General features: G+C 39.7%; 1 protein-coding gene across 1 annotated transcript; it reads right to left on the reverse strand.

Annotated features, from left to right (window-relative positions):
• Positions 1–2,446: 2,446 nt before the first annotated feature.
• CHMP5 (charged multivesicular body protein 5) lies at positions 2,447–15,325 on the reverse strand. The gene is made up of 8 exons (XM_006216821.4): positions 15,088–15,325; positions 14,128–14,232; positions 12,522–12,568; positions 10,742–10,835; positions 10,546–10,617; positions 7,207–7,315; positions 5,280–5,392; positions 2,447–3,146 (listed from the first exon to the last, which is right to left on the reverse strand). Exons 1-8 carry the CDS (start codon positions 15,154–15,156, stop codon positions 3,096–3,098), a joined length of 660 nt encoding a protein of 219 aa, XP_006216883.1. The 5' UTR covers positions 15,157–15,325; the 3' UTR covers positions 2,447–3,095.
• Between the last annotated feature and the right edge of the window lie 10 nt (positions 15,326–15,335).

The raw sequence follows: 15,335 nt of genomic DNA on the forward strand, positions 1-15,335 counted from the left end.
GGAACTAGAAGCAATTATTAGAGCAGAAAATTACAAAGTGGGACATGGCACAAAGTGAGGCTGCAGAGAAATTTTTCAGGACTCTTACCAGCAAGTGACAGGAACCCAACTCCAACTAGTTTAAGCAGAAAAGGCAGGTCACAGGCAGAATTCTCAGCTCCCAGAATTAAAGGAAGAGTTACAGAGACTTGAAGCACTCTAAGAATCTCAAGGACTGGAAGTCAGAGCTCAGTGCCACGAAGAGGCTTTCATTCTGCCTCTCATTTTTGCTGCTCTCTTGCCTAAGTATCTCAGACTAACTGTTAAAATCAACAACAGCAAAGCATTTCCCCTAGTTTCCATTTAGGAAATTCAAGAAATGAACTTCAGTAGGCACAGCATGGTCACAAGCCTACACCCACAATAGGAAAGGAAAGATAGGCTATTCTAATCGGTATTTTTCCAATAATCATACATTTAAAATCGAGGAGGCAGTTTTCTAACTGAAAGACAATGCTGTTCTGAAAAGACTAAGCTGTTCTGAAAAGACTAAGCAATAAACCATTACAGAGAGGCAAGGGCCAAGTCATAGGCAGCTTTTTATGTCCTGCTGGAGGCATCAGGGAACCATGACTTTAAGTAAGGGTCAGATTTGCATTTTAAAAAGGTAAGTATAGCTGTGTGTGATGAATGGACTTAAGGAAGTGAAACTATGCAAGAAGAGAAAAGCAAGGCAATTATTCCAAAAGACTATAGTCTAGGGATGTCTAGGCCAGAGAGCTGAGAGAGGGAAGGAGAGGTTGGAATTCAGACACACTCAGGGATTAAAAGGAGGGTTTAGTGATTAATTGAATGTGTAGGATGAGTCAAAGTGTAGGCATCAAGGACAATGCAAGAGCTTTCTGTTTTGAACGATGGAGGATAATGGTTCTGTTAGCTGAGGCAAGCAAAGCAGGAGATTCAGGTCGGGGGGAAAAGTAATGGCTGTCTCAGCCACTGAATATGAAGTATTTGTGGGTTTCTGGAACATCCAAATGACAGACAGGCAAACAGCTGGTTATAAACAGGATTCTGAAACTCAGGGGCAAGATCCAGGATACAAATATAGATTTAGAAGTCAGCAGGTAAAGCCATGAGAACAGCTGAGCTCATTAAATATAAGTGAGCAGAAAAAGAAGTATGGTGGATAAAGACTGAGGAACACTAACATTACAGGGTTGGAGCGATAAGGATTTCAGGAGTCTCGGAGGGAATAGTCAGAACAGGAGAACCAGAGAGTATCACCATGAAGGTCAAGGGAATAGAGATTTTGGCAGAATGGTTGTTCACTCCTATCCGATGTACTAAAGAGGCCCCGCTGGAGGACTAAATATCACCCACTAAAACTGGCAATATCCAGGTCGCTAACACTGGGCAAGATAAGAAATAAAGCAGGAATGTGTGCTGAGTGTGAAGGTCAAGCTAAATTAAGCAATGAGCTTAATTTAGATGTTAGATTTTAGGTAGTGGCAGCATATTTAATTGGAAATACCCAGAACTAAAAATAGGAATAAGGAAAGAGGTCTAGGCAAGTCACAGTTGAGTCATCAGTTCATAGATAATAGTTAAAATCATGGGTGTGAGCTATCTGAAAGGTAAGTATGAAGGGTGAGAAGAAGTCCAAGACTGGAACTATGATGGAAGGAATATTTAAAGGGCTGAGTGAGAACTTGTAAGGAAGCCAAGGAAGGTTTCAAGAAGATGATGATGGATGGTGTAATGCTCACTCCACTGGAAGGCTTCTTCAAGGGTGACGTAAGTGGGGGTGGGAGAGGGTTACATACATGTCTCATCCTCACTTACAGCTAGACAGGGAGGTTTTGAAGAGAGGAGCTGTGACTGTTTTTGGTATCCCCTGGACTGGTACAGAGACTCTACAGGGCTGGTGTTCAATAAATGTTTATTGGATTGATCTGCTGACACATGGAAGGCTGGTGCACGTGGCACTGTGAGGCTCCCAGTGAGGCTGGAGGAGGGAACACTGTGGGCGAGAGTTTAGGGAAGGCAGAATGGATCATTAAAGACCTTGAAATCAGGCAGGGATCTGGACTTGCTGCAGCACTCCCGGCACCTCCCGAGGAAAGAATAAAGCTCCTGTTTTTTATTGTTAATGATCCCTCATATGAGATTGGCAGTTAGTACTCAAGACAATTATCTCAATTATTCCTCACAAAAGCCTTGTGAGGTAAGCACAATTTTACTAGTAAGGAACAGAAGTTCAGAGGCGTGAGTAGATGGCCTAATTATTACTGGCAGAGCCAGGGCCCAAGCCTAGACCGCTCCTCGCTCTTCCTTCTACACCACAATGCTACCAGTTAAATTCAATTTTTGCAGTGAAGTCTTTAAGGCCGAGTTGACATAAAAATTATATTAAATTTGGCTTCTGTAGTGGAGGTTTCAGGCTGAAGTGATATTATTAAAATTATAACCTTTTGAAAAATATTTATTGAGTATAAATAAATGTCCTATACATTAAATATCAAGGAATATTCATTGTTGATTACAAGTCAGCTGTAATACTGAAGGAACCATAGAATCAAAATATCCACCCATGATACAGTAGTGGTAATTCCATTCCAATATTGGACACAGTAATGAGTTACACACAAGACACAACAAAACTCACCAAAAAAGGCCGTCACTTTAACCAACCTATAATACCACAAGAGAAAATGGTTTTGAGTCATAATATGAACAGTCCCACAAATCTCATCTTTGTTTTAGCAACTGATCAGGTCAATTTGAGATTGTGGAGATATGCTTTCCTAGTATTTAAAGATTCCCATTTCCTGGTTTTATTTCAAAATTATTTTCAAGGAAGGAAGTCATACATACCCACTGATAATTTTAAGTAAGTTAGTCTTTCATAAGAAAGGAGGAATAAAAATTTAGTACAAAGAAAACATCCTCCAAGCAATGAGTCTCTTAATGGAAAAAAAAATAAGAGCAATGTAATTAACTTTTCCTCCAAAGACAGGAAAGAAACCTAAATCTGTTATGGCAAACTTGGAAAGGTAAATATTTCCTAGTCCCAGAATATGTGTTTATTTTACACGATGTACTTGAATGATGCAAGTCTATGAAGCAGGGATCTGTGGCAATCCAAATTCATCCACAAGGACTCCATCCTGTGAAAAGGAAGCAATGTTTAGTGCCACTATTTTTCAACTGATAAAAAAAAAAATGATTACAAAACTGTAGTAGTCAAAACTCATTTCCAAGTGTTTAATCAATGAAAACAAAAATCCCATTGATAAGATGAGAATTTTTTTTTTATGAAAGGTAAAGGGGGAAGTGATAAATCAGGAAAAGTGGAAGGGATCAAAAGGGGCAACGCTTTGCAGAATAAAGGAAGAGTGAGAAAGAGAAACTTAGCAGTAAATCTAGGAAGGGGGAAAAGGGGCTGGGAGGATCCAGAAGGAAAGGCTGAGGAGTGAGCCCTCACCTCCAGATTCCCACTTTCACTCTGATCCCTAAAGTGAATCAATACCTTTTGTAGCCTCCCCAGTCCCTGAAGGAGCAATGCCCTAGGACAGGCAGTCACTTTCACATCACACTTTACCACAAACCTATAGGCAGCAATACCGCTACTGAGTCACAAACCATACCTCAACAGCACATTTAAGTCAGGAATATGTGACCTTCTAAAAGTGGAAATGACATACATGCTTCAGGGACTTGTTACTAGGGATTTGAGAAGGTGGGCTATGGTAGTGTTAATAAAAATTATTTTAGGTATGCTGAGAAAAAGCAAACTATGCACCTGGCACCCTAAAGTGGCCAGAGAGGCCAGGGTGGTGTGGGCAGTGGAGAAAGGTAAGACGACCCCAAGGAAGGCTCAAGGGAAGAATGGGGGGTAAAGTAAGGGAAGACACACATTCTTCAGAATCAGCTGTAAAGGATCTGATAAATTACCTATTTTCCACCTCTTGTTCCCCACATTTTATAGGTAGGAAAAACATGAGGTTCAGAGAGAAGACACAAATTTCTGATTTGCTCAAAGTCACACAAGACTGGCTCCCACTCCAGGATTTTCTCAACTACACTGTGCACCTCAATGTGCACGTTGGGAGTGGATCAACACCAGGGCTGTAAATGGCCAGTGGCAACAGAAAAAACAACACATTATACCAGGAACTATAAGGTGGGGTGAATAGGATTTCATAAGCAGCAAAATTTTATCTATTTATAATGACAACTGCGGGGTGGGGAGGAGCCCACTGGTACAGCATGGGCTTAGCATGCATGAAGTCCTAGGTTCAACTCCCAGTACCTCCATTAAAATAAAAAAATAGTATCTATTTATAATGACAACCACATAGGTTTGAACAGGGCTTTAAGTTCACAAAGTCATTTTCCATACAAGATCTAATTTGATCCATAGAAGAGTTATGTGAGCTAATTATAATTCTCTGCATTTTATAGATGCAAGGAACAGAAAAGTTCAAAATATTCACCAGAGTCTCATAGTTGCAGTTTAAGCCTCAGACTTAAATCCAGATCTTACGATTCTTTTTTTTTTCTTAAGGAGGGGAGATCATTTTAGGCTTATTTATTTGTTTATTTTTTAAACAGAGGTACTGGGAATTGAAGCCAGGCATGCAGTCTACCACTGAGCCATACCCTCCCCTCTCACAATTCTTTTACCCTTTGGATTAGAATCCTTCTACGTTGTTTTCTTTTTATTTTTTCAGAGTTAGAAGATTTCTTTTTTTTTTTAAGAAGACTTCATTTTTTAAAACATTTATTATTTTTATACAATTTTAAAGGTTACTTTCCATTTAGTTATTACAAAATATTGGCTATTTTCCTAGTGTTGAACAATACATTCTACATTGTTTTATACTTAAATTATGAACCCCTAGTTTAAAAAAAAAATCCACCCTATTATTAAGCACGGTGTCCAGAGCAGAACTTCATTTCACACTGCTGCCCAGCACGGTTCATGCACGTGTTGCTGCTGCTTTCCCAGGGAAATGTCTAAGAGCTGTAAAAGGCACTCAGTGCAAGCTCACAACAAGGGTGATTATGCTGTACAAATTACTATTACACAAAAACACCCTTGGCCTCGGTGACACTATTTACGCAGCCTATGCACAATCCAATGCAAGAAAACTGGGTTTTCAAGGGTTCCCAAAATAATGACAGAGACAGCCTTTCCTTGTTCTTACTTAAGAATACCTTTTAGATTCCCAGACTGGTGACCAAGCATAAAACCTTTACCAATTTGCATAGAAAATATAAACAGAAAAAGCTTTCACCTTGTTCTTTGTGTCAGTGGGAACACCTTCTGGAATTGCAGGTGCAGCTGCCGCTTCATCCAAATAAGAACTGTCTTCATCAGCCAGAAGCTCATCGCCCAGTGCATCCAACTCTGAGATTGAAACAGTCAACATTTCAAAAAAAAAAAAATTAGCAAGAAAACTGGCAGCTAATGTTAAGAAAGTTAGCCAAATTATTTGCAGTAAGATAAGAATTTAAAAACAAAAAGAAAGAAAGGGTTTATTACTTTCTATTTGCAAAATAAAAGACCATCATAAGAACTTTTCAAGGGGACCGATGTGGTAAAATCTATGAAAAACAAAAATTAAAATAAGACCAATGAAGAAAACCATCATTCCCTACAGGTTTACAAAGGACCTGGTCTTCATGAGAAGACTCCATAGTTATCAACTGGCCAATTCAAATTAGAAAATCCTAACAATAACAAATGCAAAAAATTCTCTCTTATTCATTGATGAACTTGAAAGGAGGCATGAGATTGTTGTGTAGTTAGTGACCATGACATGAGACCAGGCTTTAAAAATAAGTCTATGACGGGGGGAGGGTATAGCTCAAGTGGCAGAGCACATGCTTAGCATGTACAAGGTCCTGGGTTCAATCCCTAGTACCTCCTCTAAAGATAAATAAGCCTAATTACTTCCCCCTGCCAAAACAAAAATCATACAATAATAAATAGATTAAATATTCTTTTTAAAAAATAAATAAAAATAAAAATAAAAATAAGTCTATGGCAAAGTGAGCTGGAAGTGACCAGGAAGAATGGCAATAGCAGGGTAGAGACTCATCAGGGAAACTCAAGATAAGAAATAAGAAAATAAAAAAGTAAATGGGGGTGGGTGGGAGAGGTTCTAGGCAAAACAGGAGGTAGAGAGAAAGTAGTAGTAATAATGTGACAGGGGAATCATGCAACAGAAAATCCAGTGTGAGATGGTCCTGCCATCTACCCAGTTACTCATGTTAGAAATTGACAGACATCTTTGACACCTCCCTCTCTCTCCACATCCAATCAATCGTGTCCATTCAACGTCCTAAAATTTCTTCAATCTGTCTACTTCTGTTTTTGCTACCACCACCTTAATCTTAGCCACTATTATTTCTTTTTTTTGTGTAACATTTTTTATTGATTTATAATCATTTTACAATGTTGTGTCAAATTCCAGTGTAGAGCACAGTTCTTCAGTTATACATGAACATATGTATATTCATTGTCACATTTTTTTCTCTGTGAGCTACCATAAGATCTTGTGCTACGCCACTATTGTTTCTGAAATGGACTACAGCAATGGACTATTCTCTGCAAGGCCTTCCAACAACCCCTCCCATTTTTTCTTGCTAACCCCTACTCATCCTTCAGGTCCTATGCCCATACCCTGCTCCCAACTAGGTTAGACTTGCCGGCTATGTGCTCCTATGGTACCCCATACTTCCCTTTCCCAACAGTCTGTGCTCTTGTAAGCTTCAAGAATGCAGGGATTGTGTTTGTTTTCTTCAATGGTGAATCCTCAGCACCTTAACACAGTGCTTGGCTTAGTAGATGCACACTAAGTATTTACCAACTCCTGTTTCTTGATCTGCTTTGCTGTTCTGAGGGAGAGGACTCCAAGTAGGAAAATAAAGAGAAAAATCCAAAGGAAAGCAGCAGGGAATGGCAGTGTTTGGATATCAAGTACCAGGTCAGCAGAGGCCTTTGCCCGGACTTTCCTTCAGAGCTTGCCCATCCCAGAGTTGGTGGGGTATACAATCTGATGTGGCCACCTCACAAGTTCTTTGCCAAGAGACTATATCATAAACTAAATCTCAGGGAACCCTCACAGGATTTTCTCTAGTATTTGGAAGAAAAGGTCCCAAGCAGTTGCTCCTGTCAGACTCTAAAGCTACACATATATTTCTTTTGCCATAACTTACCTGCTTCTAGGTCATCTTCATCTAACTCTGGGGTACCATAACTGCGGCTCAGTGCTTCTTGGATTTCATTTGCATCTTCCATCATATCCTCTAGCTGGTCTTGTAGATCCTACAAAAATATATGACAGGGTTTTATTTATTTCTTACCATTTTTCTCTAACTCTCTCCACTAAATCTTAGAAATAAGCAATGATCCATATGATCCTTCTCCTATTTCTGGTGGTAAAAATGTAAACTTAAAAATAAAGAAGAACAGAATTGGCAATCTTGCACTTGAATTTAAGGTGCTCTGTGGAAATCCAAACTCTTATTGCAAGAATAGATGCCCACCAGCTTTCCGTCGTTATAGAAAGTTTACCTAAAACATGAAATCAAGCAACATTTACACTATCAAAATTTTTCTAGTTAATGGAGAAAAGGAGATAATTGAGACAAGTAAATTACTCTTCTTGAGTCAGCCCCAAACTGACTACACTGTGTAGGGAAAGGAAGCAGTAGTGGAAACAACTGGGTACAAAAGGTTATACTGGTCCCACCCTAGGTGGAGAAACAGAATGGAATCAAGAAAGGCTTGATATCTGAGATCAGCCTGGTGAAAAAAACTGACTGGGTATAAATCATCTGTGAATGATCTGCTTGTACTTAAATGGGCAACTACTGCAAGGCCAGAAAGAACATAAAAACCAATCTGAGAAGTGGTACAGTATAATAAAGGACAGCCAGTATAACAGTTAGAAGAGCAGACTACAGAGTCAAACATATCTAAGGTAAAATTTGGCCATTACTCAGTGAAAAGTAATGTCTCTTAGCCTTAATTTCCTCATCTATAAAATGGGATTATCAATAAATATGTCATAGGATTATTGTAAGGATTTATTGCAATAACATGTCAAACACGAAACACTTACTACTATATATCCTCTATTGTGTTAGGGATGTACAGAACAAAATGTTCTTCACACACTGAAAATTCCACATAGAGGGGAATGGACTAGTGTTGATAATGCAGACGGTCCAAATCAGCACAACTTATCCTCCAGAATTTCTAGTGCAAAACATTTAAAAACTCCTTCCTGGCTCCCAAGTTAGAGGCTTGTTTTTTCCATATAAGGGTAGAAAGTAAAATGGAGAAAAATATTTTTTGAAAAGGAAATGCTTTGTTTTTCTATACTTCTAAGGGCCAAACTATCATCCTGTACATGTGTAACCATCTGCTATACAGAGGAGCATTGGCTGAAACAATAAGAGAGTAAAATAGCATAAACTAATCAAACCAAGCTTCTATTATGCTTTTAAATATCAAAACAAGTCTCCCAAAATCACCTATGAATAGGATTCCTAGCAATAGATTCTAGGATAGCAGAGGAAAAAAAAAGTCACCACAGAGAATTAGCAGGTTCAATTCTGGAAAGATGAACAAAAGCAGTACAAAACAACAAATACAAGCATTAGATTTGATGTGCAGAAACTGGAAAATAAAGATACAGACAGGTGAACACACACACAGAGGCAAAAAATTTTAAATGAGCACTATGAAACAATGACAATGTTTTACAAGTAAATTATTTTAGGAAAACAGAAGAAACTCAAAACATATACCCCAGCCAAAGACATATACCCATATACATCAAAAAGGTTAGAAAGGGGCTCTCCATCTGTCATGCAGGCAAATCTATTAGGGGTCAGGAAAAGGATAATTAAGTGTGGGGACAGCCAGACAACCCCAGGTGAAAGATGAAGAGACATACAAAAACCCAGAAAGACCAAAATTTCTATTTTGTTTATTAAATAGCACTGATTAAAACACAAGCAACCCTAAAAGCAGAAAATAAAATTCTATTTCATTACATTTTATGATCAGTGTTGTACAAATAAGACAAGCCTACACGAACATTATTCTCAGTGAATCTCCTGGAAGATATCATTCTGTAAGCAGAGACTGGTGGCCAATTACAGAGAGGGCCCAGGGTGGTCTAAGTGGGGGAAAAGCTAGATGAGAAGAGTGTCTGCATTACTCAAGACCAGAACTCCCAGAGAACACCTCTGCAGAGGCAGTAAAATGCTGGATACACAGTAACTACTGAGCCAACAAATACTGCTTGAATTGGGCAGAACTGCTTGAATAGCCTCTCGTTCATCTGTTCATTAACCATTAAATACTTTGAGCACCAGCTATGGCCAGGCATTGTTTAGGGTACTGGGGATACAACAGTGAACAAAATCCAGTTCCTGCCCTCACAGGAAGAGACATTCTGTGCAGGGGCAGAGGTGAAAAGCACTCTCACATATGCAGAAAGGAAGAGGTTTCCTCTGGCCAGACACCACTCCCCGTGCTGTCCCTGCTTGCCAGCTGGGCTGTTCAAGTGACAGAGGTGAGAGGAGCCAAGCTCTTAGGGCTCATCTCCCCAGCCAAAGCATGATCTCAAAAGAAAATGCTAACTGTAAGGACCTAATGATTCTTAGGTATCTAAAGAGTATCTAAAGTATTATTAAGTATCTAAAGAGACAGGGGTAGGGATTAAGAGGTACAAACTACTATGTATAAAATAATTGCAAGAATATATTGTACAACACAGGGAATGTAGCCAACATTTAATAATAACTATAAATGGAGTATAACTGTGAAAAAAGATGACTGAGTTCTGGGGATCTAATGTAGCATGGTGGCTATATTTAACAGTACTGTATTATACACTTGAAAGTTACTAAGAAAGCAAATCTTAAATATTCTCACCACACACACACACAAATGATAATTATGTGAGGTTATGAAGGTGTTAACCTTTTTGTGGTAATCATTTCACAATATATACATGTATCAAATCATCATGATGTACACTGTAAACTTACATAATGTTATATGTCAATTGTACCTCAATAAAATGGGGAGAAAAAAATCTCAAGAGAATTACTTAAAGGGAACCAATTCTACACCAGGAACCGTGCTGAGCATTTTATGAATTTAACACTCATGACAATCCTGGGAGATGGGCAGCAACACCACTACTTTACAACTGAGGCAACCAACTAAAATTCATCAAGTGAGTTAAAAGTAAAAGGAAACTGGGTGCTTATTTACTGGGTGTTTATTATATGCCAGGCATTGTGTGTTTAGATATACCAGCTCATTTATTTCATCCTCATAATAACTGTATGTGGTATCAGAATCCTTGCATTAATAATAAGGGAAGTGAGACTTTTGGTACCCTTTCATGAAGTTACTCTATCAGCAAATGGCAGGCACAAGATATAATCTGTCTTCTGGGCTCTTCCCATCATATACACATTCATCTTGATCCTTTCAGAAACCAGTGCACATTCTTGCAGTATACATCTCACCTCAATCTGGTCGATTTTCACCTGCTTGTAAGCTTTCTTCATTTCCTTTACTCCCAGTTTCATAGCATCAACCTAAAAAAAAAGGAAAGAAAAAAAACATCATGTCTTAAGAAGCAATGCTGGTTAAACTGTCTTAAAAATCACAGGAAAAGAGCACAAAAATTAAAAATCATGGGAAAATGTGCTTTGGGAGTACCGTGGTCTTGGTGTCCTTCAGTGACTGGATGGTGTAATTAGCTTGTTCCATGTTAAATGACTGCTGGGCGAGATTGTCCCGCTGCTGCTCATACCTTGTTAGAGTCAATTGAGAATGGTAAATGTAAGCCAGACAGAAATCCTCAGGAAGAAAGTATCTCTAACACTAAACAAGAGAATTTTCTTTAGGGGAAAAAAAAAAAACCTTAAAAAATTAAACACACAGAAAAGTTGGGAAAAACAGTTAAATCAATCCAACACAAATATCATTTGATGTATCCCTCCAGTCTTTTTCCTCTGTAGGTATTTTAGTTATAACACTATTTTCCACTTAACATTACCATTATTATTGCCGTTTTCTACATTGCTAAGCGGTCGGTATATGTCTTTATAATATTTTAGATAATTTCCTATACTAAATTCCCAGAAGTGGTATTCTTGGGGCAAAGGGTAAGATTATTTTTTAAGGCTCTTCATACATATAGTGAAACTGTTTTTCCAGTAAACTGAGCTCCTGGGGACAGGTATTATATTTTATTAACCTCATATCTCTAATTAGGTAATCCACCCAAACTAATATAATGCCTAGTGCTCCAACAATGCTTTTTTTTTTTAAACAAAGTTTTATATCAACTTGTAATACTACCTCAAAGACTTGCATCACTATAGTTTTTATACAATATTTGGAAACCATATAACCATCCAACCAGAAGAAAAACAGTCAATGATGCAGGCAAACAGCATTAACTGGAAAAGGATAACCTATATACACATCATTTGTTTTCTCGTAAAAAATTATTTGCACACATACCATGTATGCACAAGCAGAGAAAGAAACTATAAGAAATTAGCACTTAAAGGTTGTTATTGCTGGTAGTAGGAATCTAGGTAGATTTTCTTTCCTTCTGCTTATGTTCATGTACTTTCCAAATTTCTACAATGAAGGGTACCCTTCTATTGAAAAAAAGTTACTTAAAAATTACAGTGCTATCAATTAAGGGAGGAAACAGTTTTAGCACACACTGTCACCACTCTAGGCCATGTAATTTCTTTCTCCAATTCCGTCTAATCTAAAAGAAGATGGTGTCTGATGTCTTACAAAAAGTCATTTTATAAGTAGGACTAGTGATATCAACAATCTTTCTGGCTCTTTATTAGCAGAGGGTCTCACCAGCTGGACAGCCCACAAGAGGAAGTACCAAAGATGCTATTTGGCTTCTGTTCAAATAGTAACTATGACTGGGGACATAGTCAGGGGACACAGTCACCTAAAACAAATCAAGGAGTGTTAAATCTTCTTATGGGAGGGAACAACTATTCAAGAGTCCCAACTTCACAAACAAGTAACAATTAAAAAGGCACACCTTAATTAAATAAATAATGGGAGACTCAAACTCTACAGATCTGGGCAGTCCAACAGAGAAGCCACTAACCACACATGGCTACTTAAACTGTTAAAATTAAATAAAACAAAAACTTGAGTTCCTTAGTCACACTAGCCACATTTCAAGTGCTTAATAGCCATGGTAATAGCTACTGTATTGAACAGCATAGATATAAAATACCTCCCAACACAGCAAAAAGTTCTTTAGATGGACAGTGCTGCAATAGACGCTGCTGAACATGCAGGGGAAGAACAACTCAGCCAATTATATGTGTAAATGAAATTTGCAATTAACTCAAGAATGCTTTTAAAGTGGTATGAAAAACTAAAGGGATGGAATACAATTTCTCTTTTGGTTAAACCTGCTAGAGGAAAGGAGATTATGTTTATAACTTACATCCGCTTTTGCTTTAAAACCCGCAAGGCTTTCTGCTTGACCATATTCTAGGAAGAAAAATAGAATTTATTGAAAGGAAGTAGAAAATATACATATGGTAAAAGAAATCTTCCATATCTTCAGACTCATATACCTAGTTCCTCTCGTCTTCAAAGCAGTGGACACAGTGGCTCCTGGATTTTTCACCTCCTAAGCAGCCTTCAAGCCCTGGCTTGCCTCTGTCCTTGCATCTCGTATCTCAGGGTACTGAGGTAATTTTCTTTTCCTAGTGCATATCATCTCTACTCCCAGCCCCAAGAGGGCTGATTTTGTCTTTCCAGGTGCCTTAGGGAGAGTCCCAATTTGGACAATCTGCTATCCACTCAAACTCACCATGCCCACACTCCTCCACCTGCTCTCATCTTGGAACTTACTAACAATGGCCCCACCAGTCTCTCACTTCTCTAGGCTGAGAACCGTTATACCAACCTTACCTTTCCCCTCTCTGTTGTCTCTTCATGCACTGTCATCGTGTTAGATTTTCAGAACTCACTTTCAAATTGACTCCTTTCATGTCATTCTCATGACTACCACCATGATTTAGGCTTTCATCTCCTCAAGTCTAGGTGAGCTTTCCGCCTCTGGTGGCTCCTCATTCCATGCCATCCAACTAAGATGGCGGAGAAAATCCTCTTGTCACTTCCCCTTCTGTACTGTTTCATAAACCATTTTATTTGTCTCCTCCAATGAAGAAGGAAAAGCAGATTTTATTACTTCACAGATAATAATACCTAACTGAACATTTCTATGTACTAGGCACAGTGCTAGGGCACATAAATTACCTCATTTAATTCTCACACTATGAAGCAGGGTTTTTTTTTAATGTTTATTTTTTATTTTGGTGGGGGAGGTAATTAGGTATATTTATTTATCTAATGGAGGTACCACGGATTGAACCCAGGACCTCGTGCATGCTAAGCATACACTCAACCAACTGAGCTATATCCTTCCCCCTGAAGTAGATATTATCCCCATTTTACAGATGGGAAAAACCAAGGTTCAGTGAGGCTGAGTAATTTGCTCTAGCTCAAATGCCTAATAAGTTACGGGGATTGGAAAAAGAAGGGTAGTTCTATATTCACTTAAATACAATACTCTATGTTTCTGCTTAATATAAGAGGAAAATAAGAAACTGACTTCTATCAAGGTCACAGCTAGTACATATTGATGGTATCATTAATACAACACTGGTACTTTTTCCCAACATGCCACTCCTTAACCAATCTATTATACTTACCTACCCTGACCAGCCCAGCAACTCATTATTCCTGAGCATGGCCCAGCCTCTCCAGATGGCCACCTTCTCAGTAGAATATGCTAATTCCCAAGTACATGCTTCTAGACATGGGATTAGCATCTTCTCTCCACCAGGTCAAACCCCAGCCTTCCTCTCATATCTGGCTGCAAATTCTCCTTCCTGAAGAATACACCCTCACATACATTTTCTCCTTAGTAGACTGTGAGCATCTCCTCTGTAGCTCTCACCAGGCCCTACCACCAGGTCCTGTTTACACAAGTGCTCCAATTAGGCTGTCACAGCACCTTCTGCAGGTACCTCCTATCTTACCTTTGCAGGGCCCTCTCTCATCTTCTTGATCTGATCCTTATACTTCACTAGTTCAGCATCCAGTCGAGAGATCTTCTTATCAATGGATTCTGCCCTGCTGTCCACCTTGAGGGAAAAAAAATTAAAGGCAGTGGTAGTTATTGCAATACATTTAAATGAAAAGTGGAAGGAGAGGAATGAATATAGAGGAAGAAAAGAAAAAGGAGAGCACATAGTGAAAGGTGGAAACGATAATTTCCAATGATGGAGGGAGGAAGATTCCCAGTCAGAAACACTGGGGGGGCTTTTATACTCTTCCCCTAAGATACTAATATTCCAGGGTCACCCTCAACTGTGTTTGAGCAGAAAAATAATTTGCGAATCACTGGGCTGAGTTGAGATTTCCTTAGACTCGGAGACGAGTAAGGATAGGGGCTCAACCAGGAGACGTGTGAAATGGGCTAGTGCCTGGTGGGTCCCGGCTAGGGCTGTATATCTAATGTTATTCTTTTGGATAGAAGGTGGTGGCTTAACATGAGGTGTCAGAGTTCTCAATTTTGAGTTACTGAGATACAGGATTGGGGTACAAATATGGTGAGCTAGGATATCAAGCCGAGGGTCCTGACGTGCGAGAGGGATGAGGGATGAAAGAGGAGTTACGGGTCGGGCTCGACGAGGTGGCTTTGTGTGTGGGCCTACGGCTGGTTGGGGTGAGGAAATAAGGCAAGGGCGAGCGGACGCGGCACTGGACATCAGAAGGGATAGGGTGCAAGGACGGGGAGACAGTGGTGGGTTAAGGGTCCCCGGTTAGTGGCGTCTGGAATGACTCGGGTGACAGGAAGGAAAGTGGGGTGGAGAGCGCTCAGGTGTAATGGGCCCGGGACCAGGAATGGGGTGGAGGAGAAGGAGTCGGAGCCGGGGGTGGGCGGGGTCGGGGTTCTTAGGGGCCCTGAGCCTAGTTATGCGTGGCTGAGTGCCCACCGTGCCAATGCAGTCAGTCAGGCTGGGTGGCGGAGCCTTGGGTTTCGGCTTCCCGAAGAATCGGTTCATCTTGGCCGGCCGAGAAGAAAAACACCGCAGCAAGACCAGAAACGGAAGCAGAGTCACCTCCGCCTTCGACTTGACTTCCGGCCCCCCGTGCGCAAGCGCAATGTGCCCATTGGCGTTTCCCGATCCCTTTTCCGGATTTTCAGCTGGGTCTTCCGGGGAAGGAGAGCTCTAGGAGTTTG

The sequence above is a fragment of the Vicugna pacos genome, chromosome 4, assembly GCF_048564905.1.
Source record: "Vicugna pacos chromosome 4, VicPac4, whole genome shotgun sequence".
NCBI classification, from domain to species: Eukaryota; Metazoa; Chordata; class Mammalia; order Artiodactyla; family Camelidae; genus Vicugna; species Vicugna pacos.

Excerpts from the sequence above, each read along its gene's own strand:
- CHMP5 (XM_006216821.4), bottom strand. The coding sequence starts at position 15,156 with ATGAACCGATTCTTCGGGAAGCCGAAACCCAAGGCTCCGCCACCCAGC. Across the intron at positions 14,233-15,087 it reads TGACTGACTGCATTGGCACG|GTGGACAGCAGGGCAGAATC; the intron begins GTGGGCACTCAG and ends TTTTCCCTCAAG. Across the intron at positions 10,836-12,521 it reads GTTTTAAAGCAAAAGCGGAT|GTATGAGCAGCAGCGGGACA; the intron begins GTAAGTTATAAA and ends GACTCTAACAAG.